The sequence below is a fragment of the Stenella coeruleoalba genome, assembly GCF_951394435.1.
Source record: "Stenella coeruleoalba genome assembly, chromosome: 8".
Lineage (NCBI taxonomy): Eukaryota > Metazoa > Chordata > Mammalia > Artiodactyla > Delphinidae > Stenella > Stenella coeruleoalba.
Genome location: NC_137154.1, coordinates 54,985,418 through 55,004,323, shown reverse-complemented (window position 1 = coordinate 55,004,323; position 18,906 = coordinate 54,985,418). Strand labels below are relative to the sequence as shown.

The 18,906-nt window shown below is 35.9% G+C and overlaps 1 protein-coding gene across 2 annotated transcripts in view; it reads left to right on the top strand.

Annotated features, from left to right (window-relative positions):
• RSF1 (remodeling and spacing factor 1) overlaps positions 1 to 18,906 on the top strand; it is a 169,600-nt gene that overhangs the window by 108,046 nt on the left and 42,648 nt on the right. For both annotated transcript variants that reach the window (XM_079929758.1, XM_079929757.1), the window contains exon 5: positions 9,322 to 9,476. In XM_079929758.1, the coding sequence (XP_079785884.1) occupies positions 9,322 to 9,476 (155 nt within the window). The remainder of the gene's footprint in view (positions 1 to 9,321; positions 9,477 to 18,906) is intronic.

Below are 18,906 nucleotides of genomic sequence, written 5' to 3'. Positions count from 1 at the left end.
TTAACTTACATTTGACAAAGGAGCAAAGGCAATACAGTGGAGAAAAGATAGTCTTTACAAATGGTGCTGGACATTCACTTGCAAAAAATTGAATCTAGACACAGAGCTTTACAACGTTTACAAAAATTAACTCAAAATGAATCACAGACCAACATGTAAAATGCAAAACTATGAAACTCCAAGAAGGTAACATAGAAGAAATTCTAGATTACCTCAGGTTTGATGATAACTTTTTTGATGCAATACCAAAGGTGCAATCCATGAAAGAAAGAATTGATATTCTGAACTTCATTAAAATTAAAAAATTTCTGCTCTGTGAAAGACAGTGTCAGCATAATGCAAATATAAGCCACAGAATGGCAGAAAATAATTTACAAAAGACATATCTGATAGAGGACTGTTATTCAAAATATACAAAAAACTCTTCAAGTCCAACAGTAAGAAAACAAACAACCTGATTTATAATGGGCCAAAGACCTTATCAGACAGATGGCAGATCATCACAGGAAAAGATGCACCGTGTCCTATTTCATCAGGGAAATGTAAATTAAGACAACAGTGAGGTATTACTAGACACCTATTACAGTGGCCAGAATCAAGAACACTGATAACACCAAATGCTGGTGAGAATATGGAGCAATAGGAACTTTGATTCATCGCTGATGGGAATGCAAAATGGCACAGCCACTTTGGAAGACAGTTTGCTGGCTTCTTACAAAATTAAACATTACCATATGATCCAGCAATCATCTTCCTCGGTATTTGCCCAAAGAAGTTGAAGACTTACGTCTATACAAAAACCTGCACATGAATGTTTGTAGCAGCTTTACTCATAACTTGGCAAAACTTGAGAGCAGCTAAGAATATCCTTCAGTAGGTAAATGGATAAACTGAGGTGCATCCAGACGATGGTATATTGTCTAAAACAAAACAAATGAGCTTTCAAGCCATGAACAGACGCGGAGGTTAAATCATATTAATAAAAGAAAGAAGGCAGTCTGAAATTAACTGTATGATTTCAACTATATGACGTTCTGGAAGACATAAAACTATGGAGAAAGTAAAAAGAACAGTGGTTGTCAGGGTTTAGAGAGGAATGAGGGATGAATCGGTGAAGCACAGAGAATTTTCAGAGCAGTAAAACTACTCTGTCTGATACTATTGTAATGATGGATGAGTGTTGGTATATATATGTCCAGACCCGTAGAATGTACCACACTAAGGGTAACCGTAACGTGAACTATGGACTCTGGGTGGTAGTTGTGTGTCAGGATAGATTCATCAGTTGTAACAAACATAATCTTAAGAATGGAGGAAGCTGTGCATGGCCATGGAATACATGTGAAATCTCTGTACCTTCTCAATTTTGCTTAGACCCTAAAACTGCTCTTAAAAAATTAAGTTCTTGGGCTTCCCTGGTGGCACAGTGGTTGAGAGTCCGCCTGCTGATGCAGGGGACACGGGTTCGTGCCCCGGTCCGGGAAGATCCCACATGCCTCGGAGAGGTTGGGCCCGTGAGCCATGGCTGCTGAGACTGCGTGTCCGGAGCCTGTGCTCCGCAACGGGAGAGGCCACAACAGTGAGAGGCCCGCGTACTGCAAAAAAAAAAGGAAAAAAAATTAAGTTCTTAAGTTTTTTTTAAATTTAATGCTATAACATCATAGTTTTAAAACTTCTGCAATTTCCATTCCTGTGTGTGTAAAATTTATAATATAAATGTATATGAGATGGATAGATAGGAAGTGGTTAACTGAAATATAATTGTATTTTAAGTTTGAACACTTAGATTTAGTAAGTTACTTACAAAATAGTAAAAATCATTAAGTTTCATTTAACCAACATTGCCAACATTGGCAATGAAATTGCCAACATTTGAACATTTTAACCTATCAAACCGGCAGTTATGTATGGCGTAACCAAGTATTATGTTTCAAAAACAAAAATGTAAAAAACAAACAAAAATGTTTGAGCTCTAGCCAGTGTCCCACTCATTTCAACTAATGTTCAAAACATAATTGCTGTGAAAAAATAGTATTTGTTATAGTTATTTCATCACTACTTTAGTCCTCAATGAAAGAGGATAAAGTACAGAAAAATATTTTCTATGTCTGACGAAATAACATGCTATAAGTGATATTATGCTAGGGGATACATCAAGCAATTTTCTTTAGGAATGTAAAAGATGAGCAAAATATATGAATACCATGAAGTGGTAGTTATTGGTTATTAATGATCAGAGAATTTTAGCACATCTTAGACCAGACTTCATTAGGCGATTCTTCAAAATCAGAAAGCGACTGCTGAAAGTGCTTTTATACTAGGTCTGCTAAGAAAGATAAAGTTTTATGCAGACTGTTGAACAGTTTCTTTGTAAAGATATATACATATGGCCCATATTCGCATGAAAAAATGATACCATTTGGTTTGATACCATTATTCATCAGAGAATTCCCAATTTAAACCATAATGAGATACTACTTTACGTCCACTGGAATGACTAAAATGAAAATGACTTACAGTACCAAATGTTAGCAAGTATGTGGACCAACTGGAGCTCTTAAACACCTTGCTGGTGGGAATGTAAAATGGTATAACCACTTACACTTCGGCCATTTGTTCGAATGTTAAACAAACTGTTACCCTATAACCCAGTGATTTCACTCTTAGGTATTTATCTTAGAGAAATGAAACCAAATGTTTACAAAAAACCTTGTATAATAATGTTCATAGCATCTTTGTTCATAATGGTCCCCATATATGGATTATTACTAGGCAATAAAAAGAAATGACCTATAATGCATGCAACTCTGTGGATTTGTCTCAAAGGCATTATCATGTGTGAGAAGCCAAAAAGTACATACTGTTTTATTCCCTTTAAGTTCTGGAATTAACTAAACTGATCTATGGTTACAGTGTTCAAAACTGTAATTCATTTTTGCTTTTGGTGGAGGAGAGGGATTGAGTAGGAGGACAGGGCAGGGGGGAGTTTTCTGGGTTGATGTGTAATATTCCTTATCTTGATAGATGTGTGGATTACACAGATGTATGCATGTGTCAAAACTGATTAACTGAACACCTAAGGTCTGTTCATTTCAATGGATGTCAATTATACCTCAATAAAAATATTTTAAGTATTGATAGTGGTTTGACAATCATTTTCAAAGAGCTGATTTCTAAATAGTATACCGAGTTTTCATGAACCCATAATTAGAAAATCTGTCAAGACATGCTGCTAATATAGCACAGTGATTGAAAAGATGGTCTCTGAAGTCAGACTGTCTATAATTCAGTTCTGCCTTTAATATGTACTAACTGTGACCATAAGCAAATTACTGTACCTTTCTGCATGTTCTCACTTTCCTAGTCTTATAAAATGGGGGTAATAATAGTACCTATTTAATCAGATTATATTGGAATTATATGAATTAATTCATGTAATGCTTCTGGAGTAATTCCTGGAGCATAGTGATCACTCACTAATGTTAACTTCTTTGATATCACTCATTAATACCTTCCTTCAGTTTCTTGGCCCCCTTAAGGAATACTGTCATACTCAGTTATCCTCCTTTTTGTCTACTCAGTAATTTGGACTTGCATGAAAAAGATGGAAAATTATTGGTAAACCTTGGAATCATATATTACAGGTGTTTGCTAAAGACTTGCTGTATAACTAACTGTCCTGTGCTCTGGAGGTACAAAGACATGATGCCATTCCTAAGCTCTCCATATTGTGGTAGAAAGATACAGGGAAATAGTAAATGGTAATATAGTGTCATAAATGTGATCTGTGATGGAGATCACTCCAGTGTGCTATGGAGGAACCAGATACCTAACCCATACTTGGCAGATGATACCTATGCTTGGCTGTGTTTTTGTTTTGTCTTTTTTTTTTGCGGTACACGGCCTCTCACTGTTGTGGCCTCTCCTGTTGTGGAGCACAGGCTCCGGAAGCACAGCCTCAGCGGCCATGGCTCACGGGCCCAGCCGCTCCGCGGCATGTGGGATCCTCCCAGACCGGGGCACGAACCCGCATCCCCTGCATCGGCAGGCGGACTCTCAACCACTGCGCCACCAGGGAAGCCCTTTTTTTTTTTTTTTTTTTTAATTGAATTGGGCTATCAGGTCAATTGCTTCTGAACGGTTTATCCCTACCACTAACTCTAACTCTGAACATCCCTTAGACTAAGAAAAATCATATTCCACATTATATGATAGGAATATATAATTATATATTCCAATCATATATATATTATATATATATTATACAATTAGGATGATATGTTCTACTTCACTCAAGTCTAGATTAACTTTAGGTACAGATAGTTAAGAATCCATTAAGTCAACATCAGTCAGTCTGCCCATAACTTGAGCTTCCAGCCTTTCCACTTCAATATGTTTCTCCCATCACAGTTAAGAACATCCATGTTTACTTGGATCCAAAACTTGGGAGGCACATCATTAACTTTTCTTTTTCTCTCACTTCCCATCCATTCTTGCAGCAAATCCAGTCAGCTCTCTATGCAAAATGGATCCAGTGTTTAAATGTTCCTCATTCCTTTCATAACTACATTCTTGTCCAAGTCACCATCACTTTTAAAAAATACAATTTAGTGATTTTTAGTATATTCTCAAAGTTGTGAAGCTATCACCACTATCTAACTCCAGGGCATTTTCCTCACCCCACAAAGAAACCCCATACCCTGTGCATTAGCATTTACTCACCATTTTCCCTTTCCCCAGCCCATGGCAGCTGCCAGTCTACTTTATGTTTCCCTAAGTTGCCTTTCTAGACACTGTATATACATAAAATCATACAATATGTGGCCTTCGTGTCTGGCTTCTTTCAGATAGCATAATATTTTCAAGGTTCATCTATGTAGTAAGAATCGGTACTCCATTCCTTTTTATGGCTAAATAATATTCCCCCTTATATGGATATACCACGTTTATCCATTCTGTGTTTGTCTTTGAAATAATGATTGGAGTTAGTCTGAAATGCACTTTGGACTGAAGAGAACAGAAATGTAAACACCTGAGATCATAAGAGAACATGGCATTTTGGAGGAATATATCTGATTTAATATGCTTCAGTGAAGAAATGTTTTAAAGAAAAGAAAACAATGGAGAGAGGGAGGGCAAAGCAACTGAACTGTTGTTAGAATCCACAGTCTATTTTAAAAGGTCCTGTAGGGACCTCCCTGGTGGCACAGTGGTTAAGACTCCATGCTCCCAATGCAGGGGGCCTGGGTTCAATCCCTGGTCTGGGAATTAGATCCCACATGCATGCCGCAACTAAGAGTGCACATGCCACAACTAAGGAGCCTGACTGCCACAACTAAGACCCGACACAACCAAATAAATAAATATTTTTTTTTTAACCCCACAAATTTATTTAAAAAAATAAAAGGTCCTGTAGAGGACCAGATGGCTTCACAGGAGAATTCTACAAACCCCCCCCCCTTTTTTTTTTTTTTTTGGTTTTAATTAATTTTTTTATTGGAGTATAGTTGATTTACAGTGTTGTGTTAATTTCTGCTGTACAGCAAAGTGGGTCAGTTATGAATTTTACCAACCCTTTAGAGAAGTGTTAACACCTATCCTTCTGAAACTATTCCAAAACATTGCAGAGGAAGGAACACTTCCACACTCATTCTGTGAGGCCAACATCACCCTGATATGAAAACCAGACAAAGATATCATAAAAAAAGAAAATTACAGGCCAATATCACTGATGAACAAAGATGCAAAAATCCTCAACCAAATACTAGCAAACCGAATCCAGTAATACATTAAAAGGGGACTTCTCTGGCCCAGTGGTTAAGACTCCACACTTACACTGCTGGGGGTGCAGGTTCGATCTCTGGTCAGGGAACTAATAAGATTTCATATGCCATGTGGCGCAGCCAAAAAAAAAATCTCAGAACGTTGAAAGGATCATACACTGTGATCAAATGGGATTGATCTCAGGGATGCAAGGATTTCTCAATATCTGCAAATCAGCGTGATATACCACATTAACAAATTGAAGAATGAAAACCATATAATCATCTCAATAGATGCAGAAAGCTTTTGATAAAATTCAACGTCCACTTATGATAAAAACACTCCAGAAAGTGGGCATAGAAGGAACGTACCTCAACATCATAAAGGCTGTATATGACAAACGCACAGCTAACATCATACTCTATGGTGAAAAGCTATATAAGTATTTCCTCTAAGATCGGGAACAAGACAAAGATCCCCACTCTCACCACTTTTATTCAACATAATTTTGGAAGTCCTAGCCACATCAATCAGAGAAGAAAAAGAAATTAAAAAATACAAATTGGAAAGGAGGAAACTGCCTTAAACTGCCACTGTTTGCAGATGACATGGTGCTGTACATAGAAAATCCTAAAGACGCTACCAGAAAACTACTGGAGTTCAGCAGTGAATTTGGAAAAGTTGCAGGAAACAAAATTAACATACATGAATCTGTTGTGGTTTACATATATTTATATACACAAACACACATACACATATACGCACAATGGAATACTACTCAGTCTTGAAAGAAATTTTGCCATTTGCATGGATGAACTTGGAGGGCATTATGCTAAGTGAAATAAGTCAGACAGAGAAATGCAAATACTTTATGATATCACTAACATGTGGAATCTAAAAAATACAACAAACTAGTGAATAAAACAAAATATAGGCAGACTCACAGATATAGAGAACAAACTAGTGTTTACCAGTGGGAGGGGGAGGTACAGACTGTTGGGTGTAAGATAGACTCAAGAATGTATTGTACAACAATGGGGAGTATAGCCAATATTTTGTAATAACTGTAAATGGAAAGTAACCTTTAAAAATCGTACTAAAAATAAAAGGTCCTGTAAGAAATTTGGATATAATTTTAATATATGTATATTTATTAAAATACCCTCTAGTTCTAATTTAGGGTTTTTTAAAAATTACTTAGCATACTAAATCTAATTGTAAGATTGAAACAGGAGAAATCCAGATGGGTAGTTTTCTGTTTTCATATAATGGCTATTTTAGGTTTGCATTTTAATACTGTAGTCAGGTTAAAAGCCTTTAGGGGAGTTCTTAATTAATTTTTCTGCTAAATTTTTTTGTTGCTTAGAGTAGTGGAAGTAATTGACATGGATTTTCTAGCAATATTGGCACTCTTGTAATGTTCAGCAGCTTTTAAAAATAGGTATAGTGAAATACTTCAATATTTTTTTCAGTTCCCAGCATGACCTCAAAAAATAACAAATGGGTTGAGGTCATGCAGTTCCCAGCATGACCTCAAAAAATAACAAATAGAATTCTCAGTGAAATATCATAGTAATAACATTAAGTGGATAGAGGCTTAGGTTAGAATCAGGTTGGTCTACTGAAATTCAGAGATAGAAACTTAGCCAAAAATTAATTTATTTAACATATCTGGGTTTTAATTTTCCTTTTTTGTAAAGTGGATGTAGTACCAGACATGATCTTGAAAGTGCATCTAATCTGACCTTCTACTATTAGGTAATTAAAATCCTAAAACTATTCATTTTATTGTATATGCTAATGTGATAGTTATATATAAACGTATTCATTTCCATGCACAATATTTTTAATATGTATAAACCTGTGTTCATTGTCATACACAATGACAAAATGGTTGTCATTTTAATTTCTGAAAGATGTCAATCACTGGCAATTTTATTACTTTCTTTGGAAGCCAATTTAATAATACTTGAGAGAATCTAGTCTTTTATAGGTAAGGAAACTCAGGGCTAGTGAAGATAGATGACCTGTCCAGGGGTACATCGCCATTTAGTTTAGGAACAGGGATTCTATTCATTCATTAAACATTTTTTTAGAGCCTACTTCATAAGGCAGCTAGCACAGAGGTGGAAACAGGATAGAGGACATATGTGGCATGACAGATAAGAAAACAAGTAGTTTCATCTTAATACTAACTACATAGAATTAGAGGTGCATGCACGGTGCTTTGATGACACAGATGGGAAGATCATGGTGCTGTTTAATTAACTTAGTAGCAGATCTAGAACTAAGTTTCTCAACTCTTAGTCCAGGGTTTCCTTTTTGTTTTCACTGTTACACCCTGTTTATCTGAGCAGGAAAATATTTAAATTAGTTTTCTTGTTTGTAAGTGGCATTAAAATTGACCATACTACACCTGCGGATTTGGTAGAAAAAACAGATAATTGGTAGATTGGTATCTTATTTATTTGGGATTTTCTTGTAATTTTTATTCAAAATGAATTCCCTTCCTGTAGTTGTAAACTCTAATTGACAAAGCAGCATCCATAACTTAAAATTTTGGGTTTTTGAACTGTGTTAGTAGACTTCCTTAGCAGTTTCAAATATTATTCTCTCTGTAGGTGGAAAAGAGTTCTTACTCCCATATGAATCAAAAACTTGAATCATTTAGTTTAAAAAAAATTCTTCTTCAAGGAAGTTTTCCATTGATTTTGTACTCCCTAGACATTGCATAGTATTTAAAAAAAATTATCCAACTTAGCTTTTTGTTTAATTTTTGTTCCTATTGTTCTTTTTAACCAAAGAGATTTGCATTGCCATTCAAATCAATAGAATAGTCTTAAGACTATTCCCCTCTTTGGGGAAGAGTTTATTTTAATATGTATTCATTCCTAATACTTAATTTTAAAATTTAAGGTTAATTAGGGTTAGCTGTACTAGTGTGTTTTTTTGTGTGTTTTTTGTGTGTGTGTGTGTGGTATGCGGCCCTCTCACTGTTGTGGCCTCTCCCGTTGCGGAGCGCAGGCTCAGAGGCCATGGCTCACGGGCCCAGCCGCTCCGCGGCATGTGGGATCTTCCCGGACCGGGGCACAAACCCGTGTCCCCTGCATCGGCAGGTGGACTCTGAACCACTGTGCCACCAGGGAAGTCCTGTACTAGTGTTTTTTGATGTTCTTAATATGTTTTTCTTTTTTCAATTTTAATTTCTAATAGATATATTCTGAAATCTCTTTAGAACAGAAGAAAGATTTTTTAAATTTTATTGAAGTATAGTTGATTTGCAGTGTTGTGTTAATTTCTGCTGTACAGCAAGGTGACTCCGTTATACATATTCTTTTTCATATTCTTTTCCATTATGGTTTATCACAGGATATTAAATATAGTCCCGTGTGCTATACAATAGGACCTTGTTGTTTATCCATCTTATATATACTAGTTTGCATCTGCTAACCCCAGGCTCCCAATTCTCTGACCCTCCCCCCCAACCCCTGGCAACACAGGTCTTAGAAAACAAGAAAGATTTTTATGCTGTCTTTTTTTTTTTTTCCACTTTTTTAGAAATCGAAACGAGTTGGCTGAGACTCTTGCGCTCCTGAAAGCACAAATTGATCCTGTACTATTGAAAAACTCTAGCCAACAGGACAACTCTTCCCGGGAAAGTCCCAGCTTAGAGGATGAGGAGACTAAAAAGGAGGAAGAAACACCTAAACAAGGTTTTTTTTGTGTGTTTTGTTTTGCTTTGTTTTGTAATTTCTTCTCTTTTCTACTCCTCTTCCCAGCTATATAAATTGAAATTCCCTCAATTTGAAAATTTTTAACCCTTCCTGTAAAAGGAGGTACATTTTCCTTTTATTTAATGAAAAAAAAAAAAAAGAAACAGCGGCAAAAAACCATTGAGGACTTTGGTCTTTTATATTGAACATTTAAAAAATTTAAATAAAAAATGTTCATATCATCAAAACATAATATCTGTTACTAATTTAAGAGTACAAAATATTAGTGAACTTTTTAAAAATTATTGTGGTAAAATATACATAACAAAATTTTATCATTTTAACCATTTTTAAGTGTACAGTTCTATGGCATTAAGTTCATTTGTGTTGTGCAATTGTCACCACCATTCATCTCCAGACTTACCTTCCCCAACTGAAACTGTGTACTCATTAAACACTAATTCCCCTTTCCTCCTCCCCTCAGCCCCAGGCATCCATCATTCTACTTTCTTTCTCTATGAATTTGATTAACTCTAGGAACCTTACTTCAGAGAAATCATGGTAGTATTTGTCCATTTGTGACCGTCTCATTTTCATTGAGCTTAATGTCTTCAGTGTTCATCCATATTGTCCAAGTATCAGAATTTTTCCTTTTTAAGGCTAATATTCCATTGTGTGTATCTACCACATTTTATGTATTCATCTGTCACTGGATGCTTGGGTTTCTTCTACCGTTTTTCTATTGAGAATAGTGCTGCTATGAAAGTGGGTGTATAGATACCTGCTTTCACTTCTTTTGGGTATATACCTGAAGTAGAATTACTGGATCTGATGATAGTTCTGTTTTTAATTTTTTGAGCCTCTGCCATACCATTTTCTACAGCCACTGCACCATTTTACATTCCTACCAATAATGCATAAGGGTTCCAGTTTTTTCACAAGGTACACATCACTTGTCACTTCCTTTTCTTTTCTTTGTTTTAAAATAATAGCCATTCTAATGGATGTGAGGTGGTATCTGTGGTGGTTTTTTTGCAGTACATGGGCCTCTCACTGCTGTGGCCTCTCTCGTTGCGGAGCACAGGCTCCGGACATGCAGGGTCAGCGGCCATAGCTCACGGGCCCAGCCGCTCCGCGGCATGTGGGATCTTCCTGGACCGGGGCACAAACCCGTATCCCCTGCATCGGCAGGCGGACTCTCAACCACTGCATCACCAGGGAAGCCCTATCTGTGGTTTTGATTTGCCGTTTCATAATGACTATAATGATGTTGAACACCTTTTCATGTACTTAGTCATTTGTATATCTTCTCTGGAAAAATATCTATTCAAGTTCTTTGCCAATTCTTCAGTTGTTTGTGTGTGTGTGGTGTGGATTGGTTTTCTTTGTTTTGTTTTGGGTTGCCCTTAGCAAATCCTTAAGTCTCCAAGAATTATAATTATTAAACTTGATTTCCTGATTGAGCTTCCTAATATGCTTAACTGACCAGATCAAATCGTAACCTCTTCAGAAGGACAGAACCAAGTCCTAACTTTTCTAGAAGCAGAGAAACCAACTGAAATTTTGTCTAACATCATTTTAGTTAATACTTTTTGTTGATAACATACCTTTTAATGACAGGGGAGAGAATTTGCTCTCCTTATTATGCTTTCTTCCTCTACTGTTAGTTTTCCTTTACTGTTTTGATTAGAATCTGAAAGCAATATATTTTTACCTTATTCGCTGCTTTGAGGGAATTAACCATAAAGTCATCCCCTAGCTGCAAGCATTGTATAAAAACAAGTAATTATGCCTTTTAATGTAGGCTATAATGTTCGTACATATTAAGCATTGCTTTTAGCAAAAATCCTGTTTACTGTCCTCCTTTGACCAGTGTTTATATGATTTCAGATATCTTTGGTGGTCTTACTCATAAGCCATATTTCTGATTTGAAAAATTCTTTTCTATATCTTAAAATTCAGTTTGTAGCCTACATCAGTAAAAGTTAATTTTAAAGTACTCTAAACCCACTATTGAATTTTAAGATGTTTTTAAATTGAAGTATAATTGACATATAACATTATTATTCATTTCAGGGGTACAACATAATGATTTGACATTGTATGCCTTGTGAAATGATCACCACAATAAATTTAGTAATTATCTGTCTCCATACAAAGTTACAAAAAACTTTTTCTTGTGATGAGAACCATTAAGATTTACTTTCTTAGCAAATTTCAAGTTTACTATATAATGTTATTGAATTTTCCAGATTTTTTTAGTAGCATCCCTAAGGATTAGTTCTGAGTTTAGACTTAATATTCATTTGGTCATTCATTCCTGTGTTTGCTTCTTCTCCAATGTATTTAAATCAAGACCAAAGAGGTCAAGGCAATAGAAATTTAAGAGGCAATTATTCCTATTAAGTGAACTTAAATTTTACACTGATTTTGAAGGGGGGGTGTCATTGTATAGTTTAAATTAGAAAGAAAAACAAACTATTTCCTCAATAAAGTGAAGCTCTTTCTTGTATTTAATTCTAAAATTTCACTGTTGGGGGCCTTATGTTGGGGGGAATTTCAACAATAACAGCAACTAACATTTATTGGGCCTGTCCTGCTTTTTTGCAGCCTACCAAATGCTTCATGTGCATTTTTATTTAATCCTCTTAATAAAAGGATTAGCAGCTCTTTGAGGTACTACTATTATTATTTCAGTTTTACAGATGAAGGAATTTGGAAGGTTATAAGCTTGCCCAAGTCATATAGATAATAATGTGTCAGAGTCTAGATTTGAACTCTGATTCTTGTAAAGCCTATGCCCTTAACTAGAGTGATCTAGAACTGTACTTCTCAAATTTTAATATGCATGATGTTTACCTAGTGATTTATCTGATTCACCATTTTTACAGAGGCCAAGTTGATGCTGCTGGTCAGAGGACCACAGTTTGAGTATCAAGGTTATAAACAGGCAGTCTTCTCCTAACCTTGAAAACAAATATGGTCATCCCTTGGTCTCTCTGGGGATTGCTCCCAGAACCTCTGCCGATACCAAAATCCAAGAAGGCTCAAGTCCCTTATATAAAATAGAATAGTATTTGCATACCACCTATGCACATCCTCCCATGTACTTCATTTAAATCATCCATAGATTACTTATAATACCTAATACAATGTAAATGCTATGTGAATAGTTGCCTGTGTATGGCAAATTCAAATTTTGTTTTTTGGGACTTTCTGGATTTTTTTTTCTGAATATTTTCTATCTGAGGATGCAGAGGGCCAACTGGACAACAAAGGCTTTCATACAGCTGTTTCTGAAAATATTTCTCAGTGAATGCTGATGTTCTGACTCTCAGTACAATTAAAAGAAAGTCTGTAGGGCAGGACATCTCTTGGAAAAGCAAAGGAGGGGAGGAGCAAGACATTTAGTTCTCTGGTTTTTTTCTTTCTCTTAGATAGTGTCTCTTCTGTTTCTCTTATTCTAACAGCAAAATAATTCTTATTCATTCGACAGATACTTATTGTGCACCTACTATGTGCCAGACATGATTTTAGGCATGGGAATTTAGTAAACAAGGCAGACTAAACTCCTTGCTTTTGTGAAGCTTACGTTGTAGTGGGTAAAATAGCTGACACGTATATCATCACAATGTGCCAACACTGTTCTCAGTGCCTTTTTTTTTTTTTTCTCAATCCAGATTTAGTTCGTCAGTAAGATGTTATTGATAACATGAGCTCTGTGGCCTAGTGATTGAGTTGACATCCAGTTTTTGGTTTATAAGAGGAGCAGAACTTAACCAACAGTCAAGTTCTCAGGAGAAGGAAAAAAGCTTTTCTTAGCCCATGGAACATAGATGGCCTAGTCATGGTGTGATGCTAAGAAGCTTTGGTGGGGGGAGGGATTAAAACTTTGAATATTCAGGGAAGGATCTTTACCTTATCAATTAATATTTCCCAAAGACTCCAATTTATTGGGTTGGTGATATAATGGAAACATTTTTGATACTGCAATTTATGAGTTGATTTATTCATTTTTTGTGAAATTGGTTCAATAGGAAATGTAGCAGTTAAGGGATAATCTGGTGCACTTTCCTATACTACATTTGGTATCTAGAAATGGATGTTATGGCCTGCATTCCAAAATAGGTTTTCTGAATTCAGTCTTTTTTTTTTTTAATTTATTTATTTACTTTTGGCTGCATTGGGTCTTCCTTGTTGTGCGTGAGCTTGCTTTAGTTGTGGCAAGCTGGGGCTACTCTTTGTTGCAGTGCACGGGCTTCTCATTGTGGTGGCTTGTCTTGTTGCAGAGCACGGGCTCTAGGCGCGTGGCCTCAGTTGCTCCGCAGCATGTGGGATCTTCCCGGACCAGGGCTCGAACCTGTGTCCCCTGCATTGGCAGGCAGATCCTTAACCACTGCGCCACCAGGGAAGCCCTGAATTCAGTCTTAAGGAGAATAATTAATGTTGTTTACTTTGCCTTCCTGAAGTAATATTGATAGAGTGGAGAAAATAGCTACAGGATAAATTACTGTAAACCAAACTAGTGAACCAAAGTTTACTAGTACAGTACTGAAAACTTAATGATGACCTTCAGTTACAAAAATTATGTGAATATCCTGCATGTAGATGCCCTATATATACAAAACCATTCTTTAAAATTCTATCAATTTGAAAATGCCTGATAGAATTTTATTTTTTTAATAAATTTGTTTATGATATTCACAACACTTTTTTTTTTTCAAGATGTTGGGGGTAGGAGTTTATTAATTAATTTATTTATTTTTGCTGTGTTGGGTCTTTGTTTCTGTGCGAGGGCTTTCTCTAGTTGTGGCAAGCAGGGGCCACCCTTCATCACGGTGCGCAGGCCTCTCACTATCGCGGCCTCTCTTGTTGCGGAGCACAGGCTCTAGAGCTCAGGCTCAGTAGTTGTGGCTCACGGGCCCAGTTGCTCCGCGGCATGTGGGATCCTCCCAGACCAGGGCTCAAACCCGTGTCCCCTGCATTAGCAGGCAGATTCTCAACCACTGCGCCACCAGCGAAGCCCCGCCTAATAGAATTTTAAAGAATAGTTTTGTGTACAGGGCTTCTATGTTCAGGATATTCATACAATTTTTGTAATTGAATACCATCATTATTTAGTTTTTAGTATTATACTAGCTCTTCATTCTACTCTATGAAGGAAGGAAGGGAGAGAAGGGAAGAAGAAGAAAAGAAAAAGAAACGTTTCATGATTAGAGAAACTGTTGAAGTTTTCTTTTCTGATTGAGTTTGTTGTGCCTAGAATCAGAAGGTGATAATTTAAGTTATCATTCATAATTTTTGGAAAATGTCAGTGGCATGGTTTTTGACTCTCTACAGATTCCCCTATAAAAGGAACATATTGATGGCAAAAATGAAAAACTATAAACAGTATGTGAAATTAAGATCTTAAAGGGACTCGGGTACTCTAGGCCTTATGACTTCTCAAACTTCTCCAACCAAAGCTCCCTTCCAGGACTAAACTCCACACAGAGCTTTGTGCAATCTGCTGGGAATAGGATCTAAATTAAGTACAATAAAGACAATGGAGACAAGCAAAAAAGAAGGTGCAAATAAAAGTATGAGAGAAGGCTAGAGGTAGGTGACCTCGTAAAATAAGTCACTTTAATTTTTAATATAAAAAATGCAGAGCTCTATAGCTGTGAAATTAGAAAAACTGTCTACTTGCCATAAAAATGAGCAACTAAAAAATTAAAAAAGATCCAGGTCAAATCCCACAGAATTATAATAACAAAATAGAATAAGAAGTAGAATAACATCACTGCAGAGAATGAAAGCTTACCCAAAACACATTCTTACTAAACATATGAAAACTTAATAGGTGGTAGAGTTATGATTTTTCAAAAATCTATGAATAACATCTCAGTCAACAAACACAAGAATTAGTGCCCTTAATAAATAGCAGATGGAAAGGTGTGTGTTTTTTAAAAAAGTTAAAAACAAAAACAAATGAATAAAGAGATAAAGATTTGAGAGAAAGAGATAAGGATTTGAAGATACGCAATGAAAATCCAACAGAGGCCCATAAAAAAGAAAACCAAAGCAAGGGAACAGGCAAAAATGCTAAAGACTATGCTTAACAAAACTTCTTGAAATAAAAAAAGGATATGAGACTACATATTTAAAAGACACTGTGTACCTTGGAAAATCAACCCAGAACAACCAACATCAAGACATATTCTAGTAAAATTATTGGGCTTTGAAGAAAGTACTTTGGCAATCCTGACAAAAAGACCAGGTAACTTATAGGGGAAAGAATATAAGACTGCCATCACTATATTTGAAAGCAATGACTTATGCCAGAAGAAAATGCCATAACATATTTAAGGGGGAAAAATGTGAACCAGAGATTTTATGTCTAGCCAAACTGACTTTTACATAGAGGCCGCAGGTAAAGTGCTACCGAAGACCTAATTTCCCATGAGTCTTTTTATAGGGATCTTCTAGTGAATGAGCTTCAGATAGCCAAAAAGACTAACAAAACCTCAATGGTGGGTGATATAGAAATAAATATAAATGTATTCATGTGTACGGTTTAATATACACACATGTATTTCTTACCTCTGTTCATGAGAGGAATCTAAGAACAATGATACCCCAGTAGCAATAAGCACCGTTAGCTTCTAGATTTTTATTTCAAAATATTGTTTTCCATTAAAAGGAACTAGTGCCCCTTAAAGACAAGATTGATTCAGGAGATGGGCAGGGAAAATACAGGATAAGCCTAGAGTATCTTAGAATGACAGAAATTAAGGACATATTCAAAAAATAATTTAGGCATCTCAGTAGTACACAGTGCCAACTGGAAGGAGCTCTCAGTGGTGAGAGCAGAACTGTTTTAGCAACAACTTTATATGATGATAGATTTTAAATCTTAGAATAAAATATCTATAAGTTCCTACTTATATAAGTACCTAATTGAATAAATAAATAAATGGAGGTGAAGGGATAGGTCTTCCCTGCAGGTGAATGTCAATTAATTCCTTTTGCACTGCAGGGACTACATTTCCCTGCAGTGTAGAAGGAATGAGAATAATACAAATTTACCATTAGGGAAATACTGCAGTAGTAATTGTTGCAGCAAGATCTCTGACAGACACTAAAATTAGTGGGTGCAAATTTGTGGAGAAACAGGATATTAGCACAATCTCAAAGTATCTCTCCAAGACATTTACCTGTTACAAAGGGGGAAATGGTTAACTTTCCAGTGGAATGAGCAGCCAACACCACCGTAACTGAATGATCAAGGTATGTACATCATCATGTAGCCTCTGATATAATGCACAACATTTCTTTTGTGAAATTTTCATCAAAAATGGATATCTTAATCTAATCTTGAGAAAACATCAAACAAGACCAAATTGAGAGGTACTCTCCAAAATAACTGTCAAGGTCAGAAAAGACAAGGAAAGAATGAGGAATGGTCACAGATTGGAGGAGACTAAGGAAACACAAGAACAAAATGAGACATGGATCCTCAAACAGAAAGGATCGGGTGGGAGTTGGGGGAAAAGGCAAAATATAAATAAAATCTGTTTATGTTTAATAGTATTTTACTAATGTTAATTTCCTGGTTTTGATAATTGTGCTGTGAGTATGTAAGTTGTTAACTTAGAGGAAACAGGGTGATGATGTACTTGAACTATTTTTGTAACACATCTATATGTCTAAAATTATTTCAAAATAAAGATTTAAAAAAGAATGTTGGGTGAGCATTAACTTGGTAGTTACATGTAACTAAATCTAAATGACAGATATAGAGAACATGTAGTCTTTAATGGCTGTGTGTTTTCACAGTGGAGCTATAGTAAGACAAAACAAATGGAGAAAGAATGGGAAGAGTACATGCAAAAACTTGTGAACCTTTCATTAAATCACTTTGGTGATGGTGGTGTCATTGTTATTCTGAAAACGTGCATAATATGAGGAAAAAGTAACTGATATTCTAATTATATCATCTGTGGTGTCCTTGAAAACCAAGATTCTCAGCGTGGGAAAAAGAAATAAAATGTAAGACAGAAAAGTTAAGGAAAACAACTATCATTATGAACTCATGGGTTAATTTTATTATTTTCTAGCTCTGTCCACTGAAAAGACTTAAAAACAATGGCCAACCCAGTAGCAGTGAGCATCCTTTAGCACCCAGATCGTGGTCTTGAAATACAGTTTCCCATTAAAGTAAACCAAGGTGTCTTGGAAAAGTGGCTGATTCCAGTTCTGGGGCATAATGAGCCAAGAAACATCCTGTCATTCCAAGTAGTGTGGACTGTATCAAAGTCATTTCAGAAAGACTCAAGAGCCAACTTAAAAAGGTTTCCATTGTCTAAGATGGGACAATTTAAGCATCACAAGGATAATAACTGTAGTGGATTAAAACACATTGAATATGTCTTAAATCCATGACTTCATCATAATACTAATAGAAAAACTGGTTACCTTTGGAGGATGCCAGTAGAGACCAAATTATTATTTTGAAAATTGTTAAATAAACAAAAAGAATTGAACTTTAATCCTGACTTTTCAGTATTAACTGTACCACTGTATAACAAAATAATAAATTAGTAAAGTTTATTTTTATAGGGTTTATAATCACAGATGGAAGATTGACAGAATGGGAATATCATTTTGTAATCCCTAATAAGAAAAGGTTTTAGATACTCAGCATTAACATCTCTTAACATCACAAAAAGAGATGATCACACATTAATGCCTCTTGATAAAGAACATACCACCACTGAAGTAGTTTTGCCACAGAAATTGAACCTGAATCTGATGCAGACTATAGATTAAAGTGATGACTTACAGGGGAAGAAAGGACAGAGGAATATGGGAATGCAGTCAGCAAAATCCAGAAATTATAGAATTGAGTCACCATCAAATTACTTGATTTGGTGACTCAAATAAATTGCAAAAAAAATAAAGGATGGAGGAACAATAGTAGGTTAAAGAGACCTAAAAAAGAAAGTAAAAGGTAAAAGTAAACTATAAAGCAAAATAAGGAAGTGATTAATATAAAAGTCAAGGTAATAGTTATACTTGTTAAAGAGGGAATTACTATTGGGAAAAGGCTTGTGTGTGGCTTTTCGGGTGCTGACAGGGTTCTATTTCCTGTTTGCCTTCTAATAATTTATTAAGTGGTTCATTTGTTTTCTGTGGGTGGCTTTACTTTTTAAATTTTTATTTATTTATTTATTTGGCTGCGCTGGGTCTTAGTTGTGGCACGTGGGGTCTTCATTGCAGCATGTGGAATCTTTTTTTTTTAGTTGCGGCATGCAGAATCTTTTAGTTGAGGCACGTGGGATCTTTGTTGTGGCTTGTGGGATCTTTAGTTGTGGCATGTGGGATCTAATTCCCTGACCAGGGATTGAACCCAGGCCCCCTGCATTGGGAATTTGGAGTCTTAACCACT